General features: G+C 48.2%; 1 protein-coding gene across 1 annotated transcript in view; it reads left to right on the forward strand.

Moving 5' to 3' along the window:
• SBK1 (SH3 domain binding kinase 1) overlaps nt 1-20,294 on the forward strand; it is a 44,766-nt gene extending 24,472 nt beyond the window's left edge. Inside the window, exons 2-4 of the mRNA XM_081966123.1 lie at nt 14,856-15,058; nt 16,804-17,006; nt 19,207-20,294. Coding sequence (XP_081822249.1) covers nt 14,857-15,058; nt 16,804-17,006; nt 19,207-19,995 — 1,194 coding nt within the window. The 5' untranslated portion in view covers nt 14,856 and the 3' untranslated portion in view covers nt 19,996-20,294. The remainder of the gene's footprint in view (nt 1-14,855; nt 15,059-16,803; nt 17,007-19,206) is intronic.
• Nucleotides 20,295-27,375: the final 7,081 nt, after the last annotated feature.

Below are 27,375 nucleotides of genomic sequence, written 5' to 3' on the forward strand. Positions count from 1 at the left end.
AGGAGAAAACCCACCTAACCGATTTCTCAATTAGCAAGAGAATTTCTGGACTCAATTGGGGGGGGGGGTGTCGTAACTCGAGGACTATCTGTGCTGATAATTGTTCTCTTCTCCCACCTGCTTATTCCAGGGCGGCCCCTGGCTTGCCACTGGAAGTTATAGGCGGGGGGTGGGTGGGGGAGAGAAGGCCTGTTGTCTAAAAAAAAGAAAAGAAATATTGCTCATCCCAGAAATTGAAGCAGGCTGGCAAAGAAAGAGATTGAAACTCCTTGCTCTCCTCTGTCGAAAAACTTGCTTTGGAGGTGAGTTGTTGGCGAAGAACCCCCACCCCCCCCCACCCCCGAGAAGATTTTGCTCCAAGCCGATTCCTGAAGGCATCGAAGAGACGGCTGAAGGCAGAAGGAGAGGGACAGAGGTGAGGGATGGAGGTTAGCAGAGGAACAAAGGCAGCAGCGATAAAGAGGGAGGGGAAGGGAGGGGAAGAGACAAAGCAGACGAGGGAGCAGCTGGCGGGGCTCTCGGAGGGGAGGCAGAGCTAAATTGGTTACCTGAGCAGCAGGAGACAAGGAAGACGGCTCTTGAGATAAGAGAGACGACTCTTAATTGTGTTTTGTTCCCAGCGAGCTGCCGCCGTCTAGCCACAGAGCCGAGCGTGCTGCAAAGACAGCTGAATAATACCAGGGATAAAAGGGAATAAACCCGGCGGGTTTCATGGCCGGTTGCTGGAAAAGCAATAGCTCTTAGATTTATCTACCGCTTCGTGGGGCTTTTACAGCCCTCTCTAAGCGGTTTACAGAGTCAGCCTTATTGCCGACCAACAATCCGGGTCCTCGTTTTACCCACCTCGGAAGGAGGGAAAGCTGAGTCCACCTTGAGCCAGTCAGGATCGAACTGCTGGCAGTTGGCAGAGTTAGCCTGCAATACTACATTCTAACCACTGTGCACCATGGATGGATGGATGGATGGAAGGAAGGAATAGCACTTCGACTTATATCCCGCTTTACAGTGCTTTTACAGCCCTCTCTTGAGCCGGTCAGGATTGAACTGCTGACAGTGGGCAAACTCAGGCTGCAATACTGAATTCTAACCACCGTACACCATGGATGGATGGACGGATGGACGGAAGGAAGGAATAGCAATAGTACTTAGACTTATATACCGCTTTACAGCCCTCTCTAAGTGGTTTACAGAGGCAACATATTGCCCTCAACAATCTGGGTCCTCATTTTACCCACCTCGGAAGGAGGGAAAGCTGAGTCCACCTTGAGCCGGTCAGGATCGAACTGCTGGCAGTTGGCAGAGTTAGCCTGCAATACTACATTCTAACCACTGTGCACCATGGATGGATGGATGGATGGAAGGAAGGAATAGCACTTCGACTTATATCCCGCTTTACAGTGCTTTTACAGCCCTCTCTTGAGCCGGTCAGGATTGAACTGCTGACAGTGGGCAAACTCAGGCTGCAATACTGAATTCTAACCACCGTACACCATGGATGGATGGACGGATGGACGGAAGGAAGGAATAGCAATAGTACTTAGACTTATATACCGCTTTACAGCCCTCTCTAAGTGGTTTACAGAGGCAACATATTGCCCTCAACAATCTGGGTCCTCATTTTACCTACCTCGGAAGGAGGGAAAGCTGAGTCCACCTTGAGCCGGTCAGGATCGAACTGCTGGCAGTTGGCAGAGTTAGCCTGCAATACTACATTCTAACCACTGTGCACCATGGATGGATGGATGGATGGAAGGAAGGAATAGCACTTCGACTTATATCCCGCTTTACAGTGCTTTTACAGCCCTCTCTTGAGCCGGTCAGGATTGAACTGCTGACAGTGGGCAAACTCAGGCTGCAATACTGAATTCTAACCACCGTACACCATGGATGGATGGACGGATGGACGGAAGGAAGGAATAGCAATAGTACTTAGACTTATATACCGCTTTACAGCCCTCTCTAAGTGGTTTACAGAGGCAACATATTGCCCTCAACAATCTGGGTCCTCATTTTACCCACCTCGGAAGGAGGGAAAGCTGAGTCCACCTTGAGCCGGTCAGGATCGAACTGCTGGCAGTTGGCAGAGTTAGCCTGCAATACTACATTCTAACCACTGTGCACCATGGATGGATGGATGGATGGAAGGAAGGAATAGCACTTCGACTTATATCCCGCTTTACAGTGCTTTTACAGCCCTCTCTTGAGCCGGTCAGGATTGAACTGCTGACAGTGGGCAAACCCAGCCTGCAATACTGAATTCTAACCACTGTACACCATGGATGGATGGATGGATGGATGGATGGATGGATGGATGGATGGATGGATGGAAGGAAGGAAGGAAGGGAGGAAGGAAGGAAGGAAAAAAGGAATAGCACTTAGACTTATATCCTGCTTCACAGTGCTTTTACAGCCCTCTCTTGAACCGGTCAGGATCGAACTGTTGACAGTTGGCAGAGTCAGCCTGCAATACTGAATTTTAATCACTGCTCACCATGTTTTCCACAGACACTTGGAGATTAGTTCAAGAACACCTCATTTTGAACTTGACTCAAGAGCCTCCATGCTGCTTTTCTGGCCCAATGTAGAAGTGGTTTCCCCCTGGACTTCTTCTGCGCTTGGAGGTCAGTGGGTTGCCTGAGGACCTAGAGGGGGTTAGAAATCTCTGCCCTAGATCACAGGGGGGAAATGATTTGTGCTAGCAGAGGGGATCCACCACATCCCTTTAAAGAAAACTGCAATAAAAATGATGCAGTGATTAATATCAATAAATTATAATCAATCATTGGGGCTTCAGGAATTTGATACAGAATGTTCTCAGAGGTTCAGGGGAGGGTTGAGGAATTAAACCAACCGAGCAGTGTGATTTATCATTAACTGAGGCTGGATTAATGAACCCGAGGAGCGTGTCCAATCCCCCGTACATTTTAAATGCTGGGAGTCTCAAAACACAGCGAGTTTGGTCTAGTGGCGAAGTTACCTGGCTAGAAACCAGCAGATTGCAAGTTCTAGTCCTGCTTTAGGCATGAAAACTGGCTGGGTGATTTTGGCTCACTCTCTCAGCCCACAGTCCAGCTCCAGGGATAAGCTGGTCAGTCAATTCCTGTCACAATCAATGGATCAACACTCCTGCACTTTGGGGGGAGGAGGAGGAGGAGAAAAAGGAGGAGAAGGGAAAGGAGGAAAAGAAGAAGGAGGAGGAGAGGGGGAGGAGGAGGAGAAGAGGAGGAGAAAAAGGAGGAGAAGGGAAAGGAGGAGAAGGAGGAGGAGGAGAGGGGGAGGAGGAGGAGACGAGGAAGAGAGAAGGAGGAGAAGAAAAATAAGGAGGAGGAGAGGGGGAGGAGGAAAGGGGGAGGAGGAGGAGACAAGGAGGAGGTGGAGAGGGGGAAAGAGGAGGAGAGAGGGGAAGAAGGAGAAGGAGGAAAAGAGGAGAGGGGGAGGAGGAGAAGGAGGAGAGGGGGCAAGGGGGAGGAGGAGAGGGGAAGGAGGAGGAGGAGAGGAGGAGGAGGAGAAAAAGAAGGAGAAGGGAAAGGAGGAGAAGAGGAGGAGCAGAGGAGAAAAAGAAGGAGAAGGGGAAAGGAGGAGACGTGGAGGAGCAGAGGAGGAGGGCCAGAGGAGGAGGAGCAGAGGAGGAGAAGGAGGAGAAGAGGTGGAAGAGGAAAGGAGGAGGAGGGGAGGACGAGAGAAGGGAAGAAGGAAGAGGAAAAGAGGAGAGGGGGAGGAGAAGAAGGAAGAAGAAGAGGAAGAAGGAAGAAGAAGGAAGAAGAAGAAGAGCAACTATGGGACTTTAGACTTCAAACAGACAAGCACCTGTCACCTAAACACCTCAGACTTAACAATTGTCAATAAGACCCCAAAAATAGTCTGGATAGCAGACATGGCAGAACTTGGAGACCGCAGAAAAGAAGCGAAAGAAGCGGGGAATAGAACAAAATGCAAAGGCCTACGGAATGCCTCTGGCAAAAGAAAGCAAAGGTCTGACCAACAGTAACAGGCACCTTAGGTGCAATCCCAAAACATCTGGAGGAACCGCTTGAAAACCATCAGCATTGACACATTCACCGTCAGTCAATTGCAAAAGGCAGCCTGACTCGGAGCAACTTACACCCCGCGATGAGACCTTTAAGGCCACCAGACATCCACCTCTGCCTGTCCCCAGGTCCTTGGGAAGGACTTGATAGGTGACAAAAAACGCCAAATCCAGTCTGAACATCTGGCTAACTTTGAGACAAACCATAACAATGATCATTCTGGGAGTTGAAATCCATGCATCTTAAGTTTCCAAGGTGGAGCAACAACGTGTTATTGTGATGTTTACTTGCAAGTTCATCCAGGCGGAGGGGGGTGGGTGGGTCCTCTCTCTGAGCCCCTAATTTAGTGTTCTGACCTGGGCTTCCCCAAAAAGCACGAGGCAGAGTCCTGGTCCCCACAAAGCCCCTTTTATGAAACAAAGGTTATTTCCTCCCATTCACATTCAGCCAAGGCCTGGCAACCAGTCTTTCAAAGGAATATTTATGACTACAGACCTCATCTATCTTGGAAAGCTGCCATGTTAATATTTTCCAAACGAGGTGCTGTGCAAGGAAAGACTGGGCACAGAGTCTCTGAGAGTCACGGACAGATCTTCCCACTCCTGAAATGAATCTAATTGTTTCCTGAAAAAGCCCCCTCCCCTTTTGCTCCTCTTTTATTTCCTATGGGAGGGGGCCAATCCCCTTCCACCTGTGACTTTACTCCCAAGTCAGCCATGATTTCTGAGTTGTTCTTTTCTTCTGGCAGCTCTGCGCATGCGCACAATGGGAACAGGCTCCAGCTGTTCCTCTGCCTCACTGATGTCTGACTCTGAAGGCAGCTGATAACTGGCATACGGTCCTGGCCCCCTCTCTGCCTCCAACACAGAGCCCTCCTCCGAGCCTTCCCCAGTCTCCAGGACTGGCCCATGTTCCTCCCCAACCTCTTCAATGTCCGACTCTTTTGCCAGCTCTGCTGGCTGCTGGCAGGTTACAACATTAAGAAAGATGTAGGAAGTTGCTTTATCCTGGTAGGTTCATACATTGCGCCAGACCAGGGTTTGCTGACAGGGGCTTGTGAAATAAGCCCCCAATTACAGGTTATGGACAAAAAGCAGGGCATGAACCCAAGCCTAAGGGCGCAGTGTAATGTGAGCCATGCTCATTTATGGAGGGGGTTTGGAGCTGCAGCTTGTGGTGAGTAGGCTGATGTGTTGCCAAGCTCCCAGCCTGGCTGGGGGAACATTCTTTCAGTGTCACGGCAAGCCAGCTACCTGGAATGCCTGCAGCGTTTTATTTATGGGATGCTTGCCCACTAGGTCATGGGAAGCGAGGCATTCCAAGGACGAAATGAATCAAGAACTCGGCTGAAAGACACCGAGCCCGTAGGGCAAAAAAACCTCGGCGCAGGAAAGGCACTCTGCACGTGGCCAGAGATACTCTTGACCTTTCAAAGAGTAGAATGAAGCTCCAGCAGTGGAAATCCCGGGACAGCATCTCTTGTTTTTAGCCCCTTTCAGTCAAAATATCATCCTTCGAGTTGGGTTGGGTTCGCTCAACGTGGTTGATCCGACTTTCAAATTAACCAATTTTGTAGGGTTTTTTTTTTTTAAAAAAATAAGATATGGAACTCACACTGGAGCATGTAGGATGGGTTTGCAAGATTCCTGTAAACAGGAATAGGATACGATGCCATTGCCTCTGTTTGATCTTGAACAGAGCTGGTTCAGCATGGTACGAGATTGGAGTGCAATCCTGGGAACAAATAAGTAGTCTGATGCCATTGGAGAATGATGCATCCGGAGGATAAATGCCTTTTATTTTATTTTATTTTTGTTAGATTTCTTTCCTGCCTTTTCTCAAGGGAATCTACATGGCCCTCCCATTTTTCAGCACAAGAACCACCTCTGTGAGCTCAAAGTCCCCAGGGAGTGTCTGTAAACCTGAGTCTCCTTGCTCCTCATCCAACTCTACCCAATACGTGAAGCCGTCTCTCCAAAATAAGGAATAGAATGGAATGGAATATAGAGAATAGAGAATAGAGAATAGAATAGAGTAGAGTAAAATACAGAAAAGAGAAGAAGAGAAGAGAAGAGAGAATAGAGAAGAGAGAATAGAATACAGAATAGAATAGAGTAGAATATGGAATACAGAAGGGAAGAGAAGAGAAGAAAAGAAAAGAGAATAGAATAGATATTAGAAGATAATGCAGAATAGAGTAGAGAGATGAGAATAGAGAATAGAGAATAGAATAGAATACGGAATAGAAATGAATAGAATAGGGAATATTTCATTGGCCAAGTGTGATTGGACATACAAGGAATTTGTCTCCGGTGCAGAAGCCCTCTGTACATACAAGCAAAAAAGTGATAAATCATAAAAAGATATAATCCTAGACTATAAGATACAACCAACGAAGTGAGAGTCATAAGATAGGAGTAGGTAACAATACAATACTATACAATACAATACAATAGCAGAGTTGGAAGGGACCTTGGAGGTCTTCTAGTCGAACCCCCTGCCTAGGCAGGAAACCCTATACCGTTTCAGACAAATGGCTATCCAGCATCTTCTTAAAGACTTCCAGTGTTGGGGCATTCTCAACTTCTGGAGGCAACTTCTGTTCCACTGATTAATTGTTCTAACTGTGGAACAGCTTGCCTCCAGAACAGGAAAGATGAGAAGGACAAGGGTAAAACAGTCCCACCACATGGTTAGCTATCCATCGGCATAAGACAGTGCTTGTGGGTATTACGTGTTCAGTAAGAGAGATGGCATGGGGGCAAAAACAATATTTGTGTCTAGTTGCTTTGGCATGCAGTGCCCTATAGCAACGGCCAGAGGGGAAGAGCTGAAACCGTTTATCTCCAGGATGTGAGGGATCTCTAGATACTTTCTCAGCCCTCCTTCTGACCGTGCAATATATCGGTCCTCAATGGAAGGCAGGGGGTAGCCATTGTTTTTTCTACAACAAGCCTTCCTGACTACAAATACAGGTAGTCCTCAACACTTACGACCACAAGGGAGCCCAAAGCTTATGTTGCCAAATGAGAAATTTGTTAAATGGAAACTTGTGTCACATTTTACGCCTTTTCTTGCCACATTTGTTAAGTGAATCGCCACAGTCGATTAGAGACAATGGTCACTAATCATGCTTTTCTAAGTCAAGGACTACCTCGTATATAGGTCCTCAACAGAAGGCATGATGGTTGCAATGGGTTCCCCCCTCCCCCCACAACTAGCCTTCCTGGGAGGGACGCACTGGCTCAGTGGCTGCTGAGCTTGTTGATCAGAAAGGTCGGCAGTTTGGCGGTTCGAATCCCTAGCGCCGCATAACGGAGTGAGCTTCAGTTACTTGTCCCAGCGTCTGCCAACCTAGCAGTTCGAAAGCAGGTAAAAATGCAAGTAGAAAAATAGAGACCACCTTTGGTGGGAAGGTAACAGCGTTCCGTGCGCCTTCGGTGTTGAGTCATGCCGGCCACATGACCACCGAGACGTCTTCGGACAGCGCTGGCTCTTCGGCTTTGAAACGGAGATGAGCACCGCCCCCTAGAGTCGGGAACCACTAGCAGATATGTGCGAGGGGAACCTTGGCTTTCCTGACTATAAATACGGCTGGGGAATTCTGGGAGTTGAAGTCCACAAGGCTTCAAGTGGCCAAGTTTGGAGAGGTTGAGTGAGTCTTCTAGCTATCTTGGAAGCCCCTAAGCCCTTTTCTCTGCTGTGTCCCTCTCTTGATTCCTAACTGCACTGATTTCCCCCCCCCTTCCTTAGCTCCCATTCTGTTCTCTTTCACACCCCTTAATAATAGGGCAGTTGTTCCCCAGCTCTGTAATTCCTCCCCCCCTCCTTTCTGAATCTGGCTGGATTTAGCCGATGATGTCAACCACCCGCCTCTTATCACGTGTCCTCCAGCCTTCTCAATGAGTTGCCAATTACACTTGGCACCAGCGGGCACCTTCCAGGCTTCAGAGTATCAGGAGAATTAAAGCAGGCAGCTTTGTGGGGCTTGGGAGTTTAAATCATCTGAATTTAACGCTCTTGAGATCAAGGTCTGTCTGGTTTTGGTTGGGATAGGGAGAATTGTCAGTTTAATCCAAATTTAATTGTCCTTTAGGCATTCTGGTGCCCTCTAAGTGCCCTGGAGCTAGAATGCCATAATTCCCAGCCATTAGGGCAGGCGTCCCTGTAAGGCAGGTGTGGCAGTAACAATAGCAATAGCACTTAGACTTATATGCCACCTCACAGTGCTTTTACAGCCCTCTCTAAGCGGTTTACAGAGTCAGCCTCTTGCCCCCAACAATCTGGGTCCTCATTTTACCCACCTTGGAAGGAGGGAAGGTTGTGTCAACCTTGAACCAATCATGATCGAACGGCTGGCAGTGGGCAGAGTTAGCCTGCAATGCTGCATTCTAACCACTGCGTCACTACAGCTAATCAGCCCTCTCTAAGAGGTTTACAGAGTCAGCCTCTTGCCCCCAGCAATCTGGGTCCTCATTTTACCCTCCTCGGAAGGATGGAAGGTCGAGTCGACCTTGAGCCTGGTGGGATTTGAACTGCCAAATTGCAGGCAGCCGAGAGTCAGCAGAAGGAAACTCGATTTTTGTTTAGTAAGATACTTGGTTAGTAAGAAGTAAAATTGAAACTTGATTTCAATGAGGGCCGCATCAGGATTGTGTTTGACCTGGAAAGGGGGGGGACAGGAGGGCCTGGCCAGGGGGCATGATCAGATTGACCTCCCTTGTGTTCGGGGGATGCCTTTCGTGGCTGCTGTAGGGGAAGGTCTACAAAATGGGGAGCCACAGTGGTGTGACTGAAGCAACCCAAATACAGAAAGTCCTTGACTTATAACCCCTTGTTTCGCGACCGTTCAAAGTTACGACACCACTGACAAAAAGGAATGGACAACGAATGTCTCACTTCGCATAAGGACCCTGGATCCTTGTTGACGGCTTCCTTCTGCACACTGTGGGTGGTTGGGCATCCTTTTTTCTCTGTCTGTCTGTCTTGTGTGAATGTAAAAACTTAAGAAACTCACTTGGACTTGTCTTCCCGTTTACATGGATGAAAGACCCCTGGGGAAGTTTTATGTAAGGGAGTAACAGTGGCTGGGTCCCCTGGTAGGATACTTAATCAGGGTACATGAAACTCGCTTGTTGCAATCTGAGGCATGGCTGGTTGTCAACTAGACAAAGCTTGGGGTTTCACTGATGTACGAGTGCACTAAAATCCAGAGAACAAAACCCACCATTCATTCGTACAAGATTGGTTGGACAACATTCTGGCCTCTGGGATTTACACAATCCAATAACCGATGAAAAAACCAGAAGGCAACAGAATCTGAACGGGATAAATTGAAACAAAAAATGTGATTCTTGCCATTATAACAAAATAACGAGAGTTGAAAGGAACCTCGGAGGTCTTCTAAGTCCAACGCTCTGCTCAAGCAGGAGATCCTAAACCATTTCAGACAAACGGCTGTCCGGTCTCGTCTTGAAAACCTCCAGTGGTGGAGTACCCATATCTTCTGGAGGCAAGGAGTTCCACTGATTAATTGGTCTGTTAGGTCCTAGGTTGCTTCTGCCCTTGATATATAGAGGATTATCCTGATACATACATCTACATACATTATATACATGTAGCAGTGGTGGGATTCAATTTTTTTTACTACCAGTTCGGTGGGCATGGCTTTGTGGCTGTGACGTGGCTTTATGGGCGTGGCAGGGGAAGGATACTGCAAAATCCCTATTCCCTCCCCACTCCTGGGGGAAGGATACTGTAAAATCCCCATTCCCTCCCCACTCCTGGGGCAAGGATACTGCAAAATCCCCATTCTCTCCCCACTCCAGGGGGAAGGATACTGCAAAATCCCCATTCCTTCCCCACTCCTGGGGAAGGATACTGCAAAATCCCCATTCTCTCCCCACTCCAGGGGGAAGGATACTGCAAAATCCCCATTCCTTCCCCACTCCTGGGGAAGGATACTGCAAAATCCCTATTCCCTCCCCACTCCTGGGGGAAGGATACTGTAAAATCCCCATTCCCTCCCCACTCCTGGAGCAAGGATACTGCAAAATCCCCATTCTCTCCCCACTCCAGGGGGAAGGATACTGCAAAATCCCCATCCCTTCCCCACTCCTGGGGAAGGATACTGCAAAATCCCTATTCCCTCCCCACTCCTGGGGGAAGGATACTGCAAAATCCCCATTCCCTTCCCACTCCTGGGGGAAGGATACTGCAAAATCCCCATTCCCTCCCCACTCCTGGGGAAGGATACTGCAAAATCCCCATTCCCTTCCCACTCCTGGGGGAAGGATACTGCAAAATCCCCATTCCCTCCCCACTCCAGGGGAAGAATACTGTAAAATCCCCATTCCCTCCCCACTCCTGGGGAAGGATACTGCAAAATCCCCATTCCCTTCCCACTCCTGGGGGAAGGATACTGCAAAATCCCCATTCCCTCCCCACTCCAGGGGAAGAATACTGTAAAATCCCCATTCCCTCCCCACTCCTGGGGAAGGATACTGCAAAATCCCCATTCCCCCAGGAGTGGGAAGGATACTGCAAAATCCCCATTCCCTCCCCACTCCAGGGGAAGAATACTGTAAAATCCCCATTCCCTCCCCACTCCTGGGGAAGGATACTGCAAAATCCCCATTCCCTTCCCACTCCTGGGGGAAGGATACTGCAAAATCCCCATTCCCTCCCCACTCCAGGGGAAGAATACTGTAAAATCCCCATTCCCTCCCCACTCCTGGGGAAGGATACTGCAAAATCCCCATTCCCTTCCCACTCCTGGGGGAAGGATACTGCAAAATCCCCATTCCCTCCCCACTCCAGGGGAAGAATACTGTAAAATCCCCATTCCCTCCCCACTCCTGGGGAAGGATACTGCAAAATCCCCGTTCCCCCAGGAGTGGGAAGGATACTGCAAAATCCCCATTCCCTCCCCACTCCAGGGGATGAATACTGTAAAATCCCCATTCCCTCCCCACTCCTGGGGAAGGATACTGCAAAATCCCCATTCCCTTCCCACTCCTGGGGGAAGGATACTGCAAAATCCCCATTCCCTCCCCACTCCAGGGGAAGAATACTGTAAAATCCCCATTCCCTCCCCACTCCTGGGGAAGGATACTGCAAAATCCCCATTCCCTTCCCACTCCTGGGGGAAGGATACTGCAAAATCCCCATTCCCTCCCCACTCCAGGGGAAGAATACTGTAAAATCCCCATTCCCTCCCCACTCCTGGGGAAGGATACTGCAAAATCCCCATTCCCTTCCCACTCCTGGGGGAAGGATACTGCAAAATCCCCATTCCCTCCCCACTCCAGGGGAAGAATACTGTAAAATCCCCATTCCCTCCCCACTCCTGGGGAAGGATACTGCAAAATCCCCATTCCCTTCCCACTCCTGGGGGAAGGATACTGCAAAATCCCCATTCCCTCCCCACTCCAGGGGAAGAATACTGTAAAATCCCCATTCCCTCCCCACTCCTGGGGAAGGATACTGCAAAATCCCCATTCCCTTCCCACTCCTGGGGGAAGGATACTGCAAAATCCCCATTCCTTCCCCACTCCAGGGGAAGAATACTGTAAAATCCCCATTCCCTCCCCACTCCTGGGGGAAGGATACTGCAAAATCCCCATTCCCTTCCCACTCCTGGGGGAAGGATACTGCAAAATCCCCATTCCTTCCCCACTCCTGGGGCAAGGATACTGCAAAATCCCCATTCTCTCCCCACTCCTGGGGGAAGGATACTGCAAAATCCCCATTCCCTCCCCACTCCAGGGGAAGAATACTGTAAAATCCCCATTCCCTCCCCACTCCTGGGGGAAGGATACTGCAAAATCCCCATTCCCTCCCCACTCCTGGGGGAAGGATACTGCAAAATCCCCATTCCCTTCCCACTCCTGGGGGAAGGATACTGCAAAATCCCCATTCCTTCCCCACTCCAGGGGAAGGATACTGTAAAATCCCCATTCCCTCCCCACTCCTGGGGGAAGGATACTGCAAAATCTCCATTCCCTTCCCACTCCTGGGGGAAGGATACTGTAAAATCCCCATTCCCTCCCCACTCCTGGGGCAAGGATACTGCAAAATCCCCATTCTCTCCCCACTCCAGGGGGAAGGATACTGCAAAATCCCCATTCCTTCCCCACTCCTGGGGAAGGATACTGCAAAATCCCTATTCCCTCCCCACTCCTGGGGGAAGGATACTGTAAAATCCCCATTCCCTCCCCACTCCTGGGGCAAGGATACTGCAAAATCCCCATTCTCTCCCCACTCCAGGGGGAAGGATACTGCAAAATCCCCATTCCTTCCCCACTCCTGGGGAAGGATACTGCAAAATCCCCATTCTCTCCCCACTCCAGGGGGAAGGATACTGCAAAATCCCCATTCCTTCCCCACTCCTGGGGAAGGATACTGCAAAATCCCCATTCTCTCCCCACTCCAGGGGGAAGGATACTGCAAAATCCCCATTCCCTTCCCCACTCCAGGGGAAGGATACTGCAAAATCCCCATTCTCTCCCCACTCCAGGGGGAAGGATACTGCAAAATCTCCATTCCCTCCCCACTCCAGGGGAAGGATACTGCAAAATCCCCATTCTCTCCCCACTCCAGGGGGAAGGATACTGCAAAATCCCCATTCCTTCCCCACTCCTGGGGAAGGATACTGCAAAATCCCCATTCTCTCCCCACTCCAGGGGGAAGGATACTGCAAAATCCCCATTCCCTCCCCACTCCTGGAGGAAGGATGCTGCAAAATCCCCATTCCAACCCCACCCCACTGACCTGCTTTCCAGCTCCGTTCTCCTGTTCAGGACAACAAAAGAAGATCAGCTGGGAGGCAGCAGGGGCGGGGCCAGCCTATTTGCCGGTTTTCCGAACTACTAAAAATTTCCGCTACCGGTTCTCCAGAACCTGTCGAAACTGGCTGAGTACCACCTCTGGTGTGTAGCCTTGATAACAGCAAGGGGTTGCCTTCTAACATCTGGTGTTCTGCAGCTGTGTTGCTTTTCAGCCCCATAATCCCCAGCTACAGCATCTTGTCAACTTCGATGGCAGATAGGAACGGAACAATTAACATTTTTAGCCCCAAACTGGTGTTTGTGGTAAGACACAGGTTTCCCCAGTCTCAGAAGATTGAAAATCGGGGGGGGGGGATAATGGGCAGAATTATCTTCAGATGATAATTCCAACAGAATGCTGAATATAAATTAAGGAGGGAGGAATCGGTGGGAATTTTAATAAGGATGGTAAGAGCTGGATTTTTAAAAAATGGATCTGAATGAGGAAGATATTGAAACAGACACATCTGGCTATGCAGGGAATAACTCTTGAATTTTAATCTCTTTACTAATGGAATAAGAGCAATCCTGAAAACCCCTGATTTTAGAATACTGCATACTGTTCCAGTGAAGGCTATAAAAACTCTAGTGGAAATGTATTTTTGCAGCAAATACATTTCCAATCACACTTGGAAATGTATTTGTGCAGCAAGAGAGGTGAGCTTCAAAACTCCCCAAATGAATCAAGAGTTATTGAGCTACGCAAGCCCCTTCGCCACCCACCACAAGGCAGTAATCCATGAAGGGGATTCTCCTTAACCAGTGGAACAGAAGTTGCCTTCAGAAATCGAGGGTGCTCCACAACTGGAGGTCCTTAAGAAGAGACTGGACAGCCACTTGTCTGAAATGGTATAGGGTCTCCTGCTTGAGCAGGGGGCTGGACTAGAAGACCTCCAAGGTTGGGTTCTGTTTTTCTGCTCTGCTCTGCTCTACTCCACTCCACTCCACTCCAATACCAAACTCTAACTCCTATCCTATCCTATCCTATCCTATCACATTCCATCCCATCCCATCCCATTCCATTCCAAACTCTTTCTATGCTATGCTATTCCATTCCATTCCATTCCATTCCATACTATTCTATTCTATTCTATTCTATTCTATTCCATTCCATTCCATTCCATTCCATTCCATTCCATTCCATTCGAAACTCTTTCTATTCTATGCTATGCCATGCCATTCCATTCCATTCCATTCCAAACTCTAACTTCTATTCAATTCTATTCCATTCCAAACTCTTTCTATGCTATGCTATGCTATGATATGATATGCTATGCTATGCTATGCTATTCCACTCCATACTCTTAACTTCTATTCTATTCTATTCTATTCTATTCTATTCCGTTCCACTCCAAACTCTTTCTATTCTATGCTGTGCTATGCTATGTTATGCTATGCTATTCCATTCCATTCCATTCCATTCCATACTCTTAACTTTTATTCTATTCTATTTTATTCTATTCTATTCAATCCATTCCATTCCAAACTCTAACTTCTATATTCTATTCTATTCTATTCTATTCCATTCCATTCCATTCCATTCCATCCTGTGCTTAAAATAAGTTGTGGCTAAGTGCAAAGGAGGGACTCAGGTAGTCTAAAAGAATCAGCCCGAGCCGTGTGTTACTGCTGCTCCTCTTACACAGGGATCTGATACAAATCCAGGACTTGCTAAACTAGTCTCTCTGTAGGGCATTTCCTTTTTCTGGGCAGAAAATACAGGGCATTATTTTAAGAAGGTTGGGTTTTAGTAACCTCTCTTCTCTCTGGTCTCACCTGGGAAGCCTGGGCAAGCACCTGAGCATTTTTTTTTTAAAAAATGCAGCTTGTCTTTGAGCCAACATTCTTTCTCTCTTGACGTACCTTTCCTAACGACTCCGATACCGTCAATTTAGATTGGGATATTGGAACGCCAATTCCCTGGCGCTGGTTAATGACCGTGCAACCAACCGATTTTGGTGACGGATGACCGAAGCCTCCCTCTCTTTCCCCCTTTCAGCATGACCATGAGTGCCGCCTCCATTGAGCAAGAGCCCACACGCAAGTTGGCCTGTTGTGGAGTTCCCTTGATAACGGAGGACATGCAGTCCCTGGCCATCCGTACGCTTTCCGGCACGGACATCAACAAGCACTACGACCTCATCCGTGAGCTGGGAAAGGGCACCTACGGGAAAGTAGACCTGGTCTCCCATAAGAGCACAGGTGAGTTCCAGGGGGGGAATATGATGTCTCTCTTCCTGTTCTGACCGAGGCTTCCTAAGAGCATGAAACAAGCTCCTGGTCACAACAAAAATCCCCTTTATTAATTGACTGTGAATTCTGCTCCTTCACATCCAGCAAAGTCTTCCAAGGGAGGATTTAGAGTCACAGACCTTCTCTGGCTTGGAGAGCTGCCAGGCTGATATCTGCAAAACTTGGCAAGGAGTCTCGGAGAGTCACGAACCAATTAAGCGAACTAATTGTCTCCTGCAAACTCCACTCCCCTTTCGCTCCTCTTTTATTCCCTCTGGGAGGGGCCCTTCATCGTCCACCTGTGGCCTTACTTCCAAGTTGACCCCTGTTCTTTAGCTGTTCCCTTCATCTGGCAACACTGCGCATGTGCACACTGGGAACAGGCTCCAGCTGTTCTTCTGCCTCACTGACGTCTGACTCTGAAGGCAGCTGTTAACTGTCGGATGGCCTTGGCCCCCTCTCTGCCTCCGACACAGAGCCCTCATCAGAGCCTTCCCCAGACTCCAGGACTGGCCCAGGTTCCTCCCCAACCTCCTCACTGTCCGAATCTTCTGCCAGTTCTGCTGGCCACTGGTGGATCACAACACTCCCCTCCCTGGTCACTTCAGGTGCCTAAATCACTCACTCCATTGCTATCCTGGTGTTTTTTCAACCATGGTAACTTTAAGATGCGGCAAAATTCTGGTGAAAAATTACTAAGGCGAGGAAAATAAAGTTATTCACAGTTCAGGAAAATTCATGGGCAGCGGAGAAAGAGATCGGGATACAGGCAGTCCTTGACTGAGAACCATAGTTAGAAACAGAATTTTCTAAAGGTGGTGGTGAAGCAGTCATGCCCAATATTTTTGCCACGGTTGTTAAATGAATCAATGTTCTTAAGTGAATCACACTATCCTTCGAATTTGATTTCCCCATTGGTTTTTCTTATCAAAAGCCGCCTGGGTAGGTCACATGTGGAGATCGCTTGGACTTGTACACTGCAACCATCATAACCCATGTTTCATAAACTGTGGTGTCTCGTGCCACATGCTGAGCCAAACCTAGCCAACAAACTGTGACTTAACCAGCATAAAGTTCTAGCCCAGGAAGACTTGAAAATTGGGACCATGTATTAGCCACTGATCAAATACATTCATTGTGGGATGGCCAACTCTACAAAGTCCTGTTAAAAGATTATCTATCTATCTATCTATCTATCTATCTATCATCCATCCATCCATCCATCCATCCATCCATCCATCCATCCATCTATCTATCTATCTATCTATCTATCATCTATCTATCAGTTCTACCTACCTACCATCCATCCACCCTTCAGTTCTACCTACCTACCATCCATCCACCCTTCAGTTCTACCTACCTACCTACCTACCTACCTACCTACCTACCTATCTACCTACCTACTATCCATCTATTAGTTCTACCTACCTACCTATCTACCTACCTACTATCTATTAGTTCTACCTACCTTCCTACCTACCTACCTACCTACCTACCGACCATCCATCCATCCATCCATCCATCCATCCACTAGTTCTACCTATCTACCGGTATACCGTCTGTCTGTCTGTCTGTCTGTCTGTCTGTCTGTCTGTCTGTCTATAAGTTCTATCTTACCTGGGCAGTGATTTCCAGAATGATTTTATCTACTTGGTCCCCATCACACAGGGAGTCGCTCACCGTCCTCTTCCTTGCCCCGTCTTCTCCATCCACAGGCACCAAGATGGCTCTGAAATTTGTCAACAAGAACAAGACCAAACTGAAGAATTTCCTGAGGGAGTTCAGCATCACCAATACTCTCTCTTCCAGCCCGTTCATCATCAAAGTGTTTGATGTAGTCTTCGAGACAGAGGACTGCTATGTCTTTGCTCAGGAATACGCCCCCGGAGGAGACCTTTTTGACATCATTCCTCCCCAGGTAGGTGGACTTTGGTTGCCCCTTTTTGACCTGAATGGAAGGGGAGGCAAGATGTCTTCTAATAGAATACCAAGATGGGCAAGCGGGTATTATAGCAATAGCACTTAAGACTTATATACCGCTTCACAGTGCTTACCAGACCTCTCTAAATGGTTTGCAGAGTCAGCCTCTTGCCCCTCAACAATGTGGGTCCTCATTTTACCAACCTTGGAAGAATGGAAGGATGAGTTAATCTTCAACCGGTCAGGATTGAACTGCTGGCAGTTGGCACAATGAGCCTGCAATACTGCATTCTAACCACTGTGCCATCACAGCTAATTAGCAATAGCGCGTAGACTTATATACTGCTTCATGGTGCTTTCCAGCCCTCTCTAAGTGCTTTACAGAGTCCAGACTTATTGCCCCCAACAATCTGGGTCCTCGTTTTATTGGCCTCAGAAGGATGGAAGGCTGAGTCTGGTGAGATTCGAACTGCCAAACTGCAAGCAACCGGCAGTCGGCAGAAGTAGCCTACAGTAATGCACTCTAACCACTGCGCCTCCGTGGCTCATATCTCATTTTCCTGAAGCTATTTCACGGAAGCTTGATCCAATTAGGATATTAACAATATGACTGGGAACCATATGTGATCTTCTCATTGGGCCTCCAGCTTCCTCTTGTATCCTGCACAGATGTTACTTTTGATCTTCCCATGGGAAGGTTTCAAGGCTGGAAGTGGAAGATTACCGTATTTTTCAGAGTAGAAGATGCACCATTCCCCCCCCACCCAAAAGAGCATGGAAATCTTGGTGCGTCTTATACACCAAATACAGCCATTTTTGGCCTCCCGAAGTCCTGTCCCCGCATCCCATTTTTGTGAAAAATGGGCAAAAAATGGAGCGTTTTTCACAAAAACAGGGATGTTTTTGCCTTCCCCCACCCCCCAGAATCACTCTGCAGGCTTCACCAGGGCTGGGGGAAGACATAAATGCCCCCGTTTTTTTACTTCCCCGGCCCTACTGAAGCCTGCAGAGTGCTCCTGGGGGCCAGGGAGGACAAAAACTTTTTTTTCTTATTTACCTCCTCGAAATCTTGGTGCGTCTTATACACCGGTGCATCTTATAGTCCGATGTAATTTTACTGATGTAAAATACGGTAATGTACCCCTGCGACCGCCCTCAATGGCCCTCATGACTTGAATTGAAAGTAGCGCAAGATCGGAAGATGTGGAGAGATCTGGTCCATTGAATCGCCAAGAGCCAAGACCATCAATCACCATCATCAGTTGCATTTCAACTCCATTTCCTTTTTGTCTTTCAGGAAATTTCTCCTTAGTTCTAGGTTGCTTCTCTCCTTAATTAGTTTTCCCCCATTGCTTCTTGTTCTGCCCTCAGGTGCCTTGGAGAATAGCTTGTCTCCCTCTTTTTTGTGGCAGCCCCTGAGATATTGGAAGACTGCTATCATGTCTCCCCTAGTCCTTCTTTTCATTAAACTATACTGTTACAGTATAGCGTGAGATCACATGAAATGTTAATACCACTTTATAAGGCCTTGGTAAAGCCATACTTGGAATATGGCATTAGTTTTGGTCACCATGATGTAGAAAAGATGTGGAGAGACTAGAAAGAGTGCAGAGAAGAGCAACAAAGATGATTAGGGGGCTGGAGGCTAACATATAAAGAACACTTGCAGAAACTGGGTATGTTTAGTTTAATGAAAAGAAGGACTGGGGGAGACAGGATAGCAGTCTTCCAATATCTCAGGGGTTGCCGCAAAGAAGAGGGAGCCAAACTGTTTTCCAAAGCACCTGAGGGCAGAACAAGAAGCAATGGGTGGAAATTAATCAAGGAGAGAAGCAACTTAGAACTGAGGAGAAATTTCCTGACAGTTAGAACAATTAATCAATTTTGAACGAACCAATTTCGTTGTATTTAAGTACAATGACAATAAAGATTATTCTTATACTTCTACTTAATCAGTGGAATAACTCGCCTCCAGAAGTTGTGAATGCCCCAACACTGGAAGTCTTTAAGAAGATGTTGGATAGCCATTTGTCTGAAACGGTATAGTGTTTCCTGCCTAGGCAGGGGGTTGGACTAGAAGACCTCCAAGGTCCCTTCCAACTCTGCTATTGTATTGTATTGTATTGTATTGAGATGTTCCTGGGTTTGGGCACTTCCAGCTTGTAAACTCACCTCTCGACATCTCTGTCTGCCTGCAGGTGGGGCTGCCAGAGGACATGGTGAAGCGCTGCGTGCAACAGCTGGGGCTGGCGCTGGATTACATGCACAGCAAGAACTTGGTGCACCGGGACATCAAGCCGGAAAACGTCCTCCTGTTTGACCGCGACTGCCGGCGCGTCAAGCTGGCTGACTTCGGGATGACGCGCAAAGTGGGGTGCCGGGTGAAACGCATCAGCGGCACCATCCCGTACACAGCGCCCGAGGTGTGCCAGGCAGGCCGGGCGGAGGGTTTCACGGTGGACGCCAGCATCGACGTCTGGGCTTTCGGGGTGCTCATCTTTTGCGTTCTGACCGGCAACTTCCCCTGGGAAGCGGCCACGGCCTCGGACTCTTTCTTCGAGGAGTTTGTGAGGTGGCAAAAGGGGCGCCTGGCGGGCGTCCCCTCTCAGTGGCGCCGCTTCACGGACAACGCACTGCGGATGTTTCAACGCTTGTTGGCGCTCGACCCGGAGAAACGCTGCCCCGTGAAGGAGCTTTTTCTCTTCATCAAGTACGACCTGATGTCCGAGATGCGCCGGCGGCCATCTTATCGTTCCCGCAAGCACACCGGGGACAAGCTCTCGGCTGGCCCGCACCGCCACGAGACGCCCAGCGGCTGCACCCCAACCCCACTTAAGAGGACCATCCTGACGGAGGGCAGCGTCTCTCGGCTGGCGGCTTCGGAGACGGGCCTCCCTTCCCCCGGCGGAGGAAGCAGGACTGACAGCCGGGCAGACAAGGCTAAAGGCCAAATGGTTTTGGCAACCGCCATCGAGATCTGCGTCTGAGGAGAATGTGGCACATACGCCAAGGCCGGCATTCTGATATCAGCACTGTATCTTCTTCTGCCCTGGGATAGGCAGTGTGTAGAAGGACTCTTTTTTAAAACATACAAACAAACAAACAAACAAACAAACAAACACACAAGATTCTCTGATTGACTAGGATCTTCGTCCCTCTCAAGAACAAGCAAACAATACAATGGAAAACCAAGGGGGGGGAGGGGAAAAAAGAAGATGATTTATCCAATGATTTGAACGATGCAAACGGTTCGTGGCTGGGCCGTTAAGGCCACAGTAGAAATAGGCATGGTGTGTAAACCAGGATGGGGGGAGGGGGATGCAGAAAAAGGACTGGGGGTGGGGTGGGGGTGGGTGGTCATTGTGCAGGGAACTGGAACAATTGATGAGCTCGAAACGCCCATTTCATAAAGACAGAAGTGGCTGTTGGTTAGCTGGGGTGGGTGGGGTGGGGAAAGTTTGGGCAGGGGAGGAGAGGGAAGGGGTGAAGGGGGTAGAATAGGGCAGTAGCCTTTCAGATTGGGAAAATTGGGCTCCCTCCCTCCCCTGCCAAAGAGCCGAAGCAGAGCCACGAGCGTTGCCTTGTTGACCTCTTGATGGATGGGCCTCTAAGGCCCATGGTCATCCCTGCTATGCTGGCTGGTTGGGGAACATGGGAGTTCCCATCCAATGTACTTGGAGGATATACTTGGGCAGTGGCTCAACCTTCGGGTCGGTCAGAGCCCCCTGAGAGGACAGGAAGCTGGATTTCGTAAGAGTCTTGCTCCCTCAGACGTTCTCGTGGGGGGGGGGGTTCAGAAGAACGAGAGAGAGACTTCTGTGACTTACAGCCTGTGAAATGGGGCTAGGAGGTATCCTCCCCATGAGAGGCTGATGACTCACCTAGGTGGACCTTGGCACGCCGTTGGCCCTTGTCTAGCTCCTCGTTCCAAATTCAAGGTGGCCTCTTGAAGGTCCTCTGAAGAGGGGGAGAGTGTCCATTGACTAAGGCAGACCATGTCCTTCCATCACCCATGCCTCTTCCCAGCAGGGAAGACAGCCTGGTTTCTGATGGGCACAGGGTTCCTGAGCACTGCCTCTTTATGTTGGCAACTGTAAGATGGGTGGACTTCTTCGATTCCCAGAAGTTCCCTGGCTGGGGAATTCTGGGAGTTAAAATCCACCTGTCTTAAAGTTGCCAAGGTGAAGAAAGCCTGATCCAGGGGAAGCTTAAAACGCTGATCTGGAAAGACCTGAGCTTTCACAGCGTGGCCAGGAAAGCATTTGGTGCCACGGATGTAGCAAATGTTTTCTGTGTCTCGCGTGTGTGTGTGGGTGTGTGGGTGTGTGGGTGTGTACACGTGCATTTGTGTGTCTCTACATTCGTCAGGTCAGCAGTAGCTGTGTGTTGTGTGGCCAATTCACCGCTCAGGAAAAGAAATGTTTCCCTTTGTTCCTAGGGTCAAACGGGAAGACCAGGTGGGCACCAAGGTCTGCTGGCACAGAGGGCAAAAGGGGAGGGCATTTAGATGGGATTGGTGCTGCCCCGGAGGGCTCATAAGGGATGGGAGATGCTGATTTCCACCATCCCACGCTGGAATCCAAATATCAGAGCGGTCTAGTCCTGGCTGTGTGAATAGTATGCTAGGAAGAAGAGCGGAGAGGAAGCTTCCCAATGGTTGTGTCCTTGGTGCTCTCTGGTTGTTTTCTTGCAGGCAACTTTCATGACCCAACTAGGTAATAATATCATCAGTGCTGGAAGAGAGTGAGTTTGCCCTCTGCTTGTATCTTAGTGGCTTGCCCTATCAGTGTTGGCGAGAGAGCTCTTGGTAGTTCCTTGATTAAGATGTTGTTTCCTGTTTGATTGTTTATCTGCGTTGGTAGTTCCTTGTTTGGGGTGTTGTTTACAACTTGGTTGTTGGGAGGAACTAGGAACTACCAACTCGGACAAACAATCCAATAGTAAATAGTTGTCTAATCAAGGAACTACCAAGCACACTCTCACCGACATTGAGAGGACAAATCACTTGTATCTAAACAAAGAGCAAACTCTACTCCCTTCTACCACTCATGATGTTACCTACTTGGGTTACAAAACATCTGTAGGAAAACAACCAAGTTCAGACTCCACACTTCACTCCTGAGTTACAAATATCCTCTTCTAGGGGTAGTTTCCCAAGGGTCCATACGGGCAAGAGCAGGAAAATCACAGCCTAGCAAATATTCCAGAGCTACAACCTCCCAATACTCCAGGCATTGTGGCCAATGCCGATGGATGTTGGGCAACCCAAGGAAGTTCCAGAAGAACCCTCCTTGGATTCGGTGGCATCATGTTCTCCTCCAGAAAGATGTCTGGACTAATGTCCAGAATTCTCAATGACGTTGGCTGGGGAATTCTGGAAGTTGAAATCTTGAAAACCTCCAAGATTCGGAAAAGTTAGTTTAAGCAGGCTATTGTTTAGGATTATAATAATGGGTTCGAATATGTCCTTCAAATTTCAGCCTGCCAAATGTTGAGCTGTTCCATACAAATTGAGGTGAGGGAAAGTTCTGAATATGAATGCCACGTTCCTGTACATGCAAGTATCAGTCTTGGTGTAGTAAGTAATTTCAACGTAGAATCCCCTTTTCTCCAGGAAGATCCTTATATGTTCAGAACCAAGGTAATTTGGACTCTGAATGGTGCTGAAATCCTTCATGATCAGAGAAGGGGTCCAATTCAGTTACAAACATCCAGTTTTGGTCTAAAGCTGGTCTGTTTTAGTGTTAGGAAGAGAGAATTTTGGCCCATTCTAGTATTTAAAAAAAAACCCACCAGAGAATCTCACTTTTGTTCACAAATTAACTTAGAAGCATTTGGATCCATCTTCCCTTAATGGATTGTTGTTAGTTGCGAAGTCATGTCCAACCCATCACAACCCCATGGACAACGTTCCTCCAGGCCTCCTTGTCCTCTACCATCCCTCGGAGTCCATTGAAGCTCACGCCGACTGCTTCGGTGACTCCATCCAGCCACTTCATTCTCTGCCATCCCCTTCTTTTTCTGCCCTCCATCGTTCCCAGAATAAGGATCTTCTCCAGTGAGTCCTTAATGGATAGAATAGCTGTAAATATAAACTCAGTCTCTCTTAAAAGGTGAATTTGGCCGATAATCTTTTGGGGGTTTCACGCATTTCCCCCAAAGCAAGGCCTGTGACATGTTCTACCTCCCTTTCATGGTGGGGTCTTTCAGGAAAATGTTCTTCGTGGGGTTTTCCTCTTTCCCAAAAGTTGGGTGTTAGGTTTGGAGCAGATTTTTTAAAAACCAAACCATTGAGTTTCTCGGTGGCGCTTTTTATGTTTGGGTATGGAATGTGGAAGATCTTGCAAATTTGCTCCTAAGGGAATCTATGGTGCAGCGTTTCTATACTTTGGCCACGTTAAGATAGCTGGACTTCAACTCCCAGAATTCCCCAGTCAGTTGACCTATCTTAAAATGGCATGCTGCTATAGTGGCTATATTTAATATCACTAAAGTTAAAAGAAATCCCATATTCCTCCCTAGAGCCGTGGTGGCGCAGTGGTTAGAGTGCAGTACTGCAGGCTACTTCTGCTGACTGCCAGCTGCCTGCTATTTGGCAGTTCGAATCTCACCAGGCTCAAGGTTGACTCATCCTTCCATCCTTCCAAGGTGGGCAAAATGAGGACCCAGATTGTTGGGGGCAAGAGGCTGACTGTAAACCGCTTAGAGAGGGCTGTAAATCACTGTAAAGTGGTATTTAAGTCTAAGTGCTATTGCTATTGTTACCGCCCCTTCGCCTGAGTAGTTTCCACACCAGAATTTGCTAGCCCCCTCAGTAACACAACAAGAATTTATCTACAGAGTCCGACTCGGTAACCCATTTTATCTTAACTTTCAAGTGAGACTGTGACAAGCTGCCAAGATGTCAAACGAGGTAACTCACGATTACATAAGTCTCCCTCGGGGCGAGATCCCTGTAATCTTGCAATCCTGGCCATTTTATATGATTTCAGCCATTTAATTTCCCTTCGTTTAGATCCTAGGCCAGCTGTCCCAGTTCTCCTGCTCTGCATGTCTTGTAAGCACCTGAAGTTTGAAAGAAAGACCAAAACAAACAAACAAACAAACCCCAGTCTCCAGATTTCTACCTTACTAAACATTCTGGGAGAAGATTGGGTGGAATTTAAATTCACCAAGAAGAGGTAAGGGAGTCTGCGGGAGAGAGTCCCGTGGAAGTACCTGCTGCTTAACATAGACTCTCAAATGACATCAAGGGCTACTCAGTGGTTTGGTGATCATGTGCTTCGCGCGCGTCACCCGTTTTAACAAAACTTACCTTCCACGTTACCTCTGGGGAGTAACACAGCTGAGGCGCAGCAATCTGCTCTGCTGCGCAAATCAGCTGAGAGGATATAGGTAGGTCAGTAAAGTGGAGGGGCGGGTGGGCGGGCCAACCTGAACGTCGGAGTGAACTGGTTTGCTCCCAGCTGATCATCAAAGCTACCGGTTCTCTCCCAGCTGATCGCTGAAGCTACCGGTTCGCTCCCAGCTGATCGTCAAAGCTACCAGTTTGCTCCCAACTGATCGTTGAAGCTACCGGTTCGCTCCCAGCTGATTGTTGAAGCTGCTGGTTTGCTCCCAGTTGATTGTTCAAGCTACTGGTTTGCACGCAGCTGATTGTCAGAGCGAACCATTTCACTCCCAGCCGATCGTTAAAGCTACCGGTTCCCACCCCTGGGGCTACCCCTCAGTCTTTGCTGATGCTTTGGTGATCTAGGGAACCTGGCTTTTTTGAGGGGAGAGTAGATGGAGGAGTGAGGTTCAAGAGGACCTGGAACTATCAAAAGGACAACAGAACTGCAGTCTTCCCAAAGGACCCACCGCTAGTACAGTAAATAATCTGCAGATGTTGTCTGTAGCAGAAGGTTCCTTGGCAACTCTGTGGCCATGACAATGCTAGGAACCAGTAACCAAGTGATGGGGAAAAAATAATCAGCCAAGATCGTTCTTTCAAAAGGAAAAGTCCAAAGAGATATGTGTGGTTATGATGTGAGGACTCAGCTTGGTAACCCAACTTGGCAATTCAACTGTTTCTTCCTCTGGCTTCCAAGATGTTTTGGACCAACTCCCATTAAAGTAAGAGTGTCCATCCTTGGCAACTTTAAGACTTGTGGACTTCAACTCCCACAATACCCCAGCCAGCCAAGCTAGAACTAAGGAGAAATTTCCTGACGGAACAATTAATCAGTGGAATGGCTTGCCTCCAGAAGTTGTGGAAGGTCTAACACTGGAGGTTTTGGGGAAAAAATTGGACAATCATTTGTCTGAAATGGGATAGGATTTCCTGCTTGAGCAGGGGGTTGGATTAGAAGACCTCCAAGGTTCCTTCCAACTCTGTTATTCAGATGTCAAGCTTGAACACTCCTGTATTGAAGTCTACGGTGAGTGGCAGCTAAACAACCCATCTGCAGGGCATAAAGTTAGGTTGACCTTGGGCTCAGATGATTGGGATGAAGGTTGACCTTGGGCTCATATGATTGGGATGAAGGTTGACCTTGGGCTCATATGATTGGGATGAAGGTTGACCTTGGGCTCATATGATTGGGATGAAGGTTGACCTTGGGCTCAAGTGATTGGGATGAAGGTTGACCTTGGGTTCAGATGATTGGGATGAAGGTTGACCTTGGGCTCAGATGATTGGGATGTAGACTACCTTCCTACAATGGGGCTCCTGTCAACTTCTTTCACCAAGGGCTTTTGACCAATCCTGACCTCCCTTTGCCATTGACCTAACTCAACGACCTGTGCACAGGCTCTTCTCTTAAGAATCACAAGCAGCTGTCCCCTAGGGAAACTCTAGAGGAAAGTTGACATGGAGGCATCACTTCTTGGTTAAACATGATCTCGGTTGTCCACTCCTCTCCCCACAAGTTCAAACAGTGGGAGAAGGGACAGAGAAGCCCAACCCTTGGGTCCACAGCTAGCATTTCCCCCCTCTCCTCTCAATGGGGCTGAGGGCCCGCTGTGGGTAGAATTGCATTTCAGACCTTGCCAAGGCTCCATCTCCTGTACACAAAGGGCTATAATGCTATTTTTCTGAAGCAACAACAGTTTACAAAGTGAAGAAGAAAAAAACAAAACAAAAAAAAAACCACACACACACAAAATGGCTGCCCTCCATCGACTCCTTCTAAACCGAGGAGGGGCACTCCATCCGACAGCAGGTTTGGAACCAAATTAGTGCGTGTGCAAGTTGCCCATGTGTATGTGCGTGCGTGGGTGTGAACAGCAAGGGTGTGTTTTCTGTGCAGCTGCCCACAGCAGCGTGCACCTCCCACCTCTGCCCTCTCACCCTAAGACCCATCAATCCCAACGGTCTCTTAAATCCAGATGCTTGGCAGCACAAGACAACCTCCTATGACCATCCTTTTGGGTGGATGATATTGATGAGGTCCAAAGGGGGATGCTGAGTAACCAGGGACCACCTGATTGCCTTTTCTAGTTGCCCACCAGGCAAGCTCTCAATTTTAAGCCACGCCAGATATCTCCACCAGCTTTGGTGTGGGACCTAAACCCGTCATGTTCCTTCACCGTCCCCCCTTGCTTGTCAAGTTTTTGTGTCTCACAACAACAAGCCACATCAGAGTCTCTTTGGGAGGGGGCTGGGTTCGATCACGCGCCTTTTCCCCCCGTTATTTTTCCGCTCTCTTCGTGCTGCCCCATTCTTTCACAAGCCTCTCGGGGGAGAGCGCTGGATGCTAGGACTTTTATTTTTTAGAAATAGGCACAGAATTTAGATATTAGCAGCAATGTCTCCTTTATGCCTTAGGCACCAAATCATCCTTGATCTTTTGTGCAATAATGTAGATAAGGATTCAGAACAATATATAAACCTTCGGGTTTCATTTTTTTCCACATCTGGGCTGAGGGGCTGCTAAGGGGAACATGGTAGGGATGGAACGACAAAACGGTGTGCGTGTTAAGTCTGAGGTGTTTTTACGTCATCTTCGTCCTTATTTGCCATTCTCTCGTCAGTTTTCAGAACTTTCTCCGCCATCTAAGGAAGCTATTTGGGATTATTATTATTATTATTTTTCCTGTGTTAAAAATACGTTTTACCTCAGTTTCTGTCACTGTTGAAATAGAGGAATGCTTTTTTTTTTGTTGTTGTTAAAAAAAAACCATAATAAACATGACAAAAATGGTAACAGATACTTTTTAAAAAGAAAAAAAAAAGAAAAAAGTGTACGTTATGGAAAATTAAGATTTTTAAAAAGAAACAAAAATCAAAATGTGGTAATTTCCTGTTGTAGCACTGAGCTGGTGAAGTTTCTCCAAAGTTCTGATTGCGGCAAAACGATTCTGAGGGGGGAAAAAATATTTCTCCC

Source organism: Natrix helvetica (genome assembly GCF_964273705.1).
Source record: "Natrix helvetica genome assembly, chromosome: 13".
In the NCBI taxonomy this organism is placed as follows: domain Eukaryota; kingdom Metazoa; phylum Chordata; class Lepidosauria; order Squamata; family Natricidae; genus Natrix; species Natrix helvetica.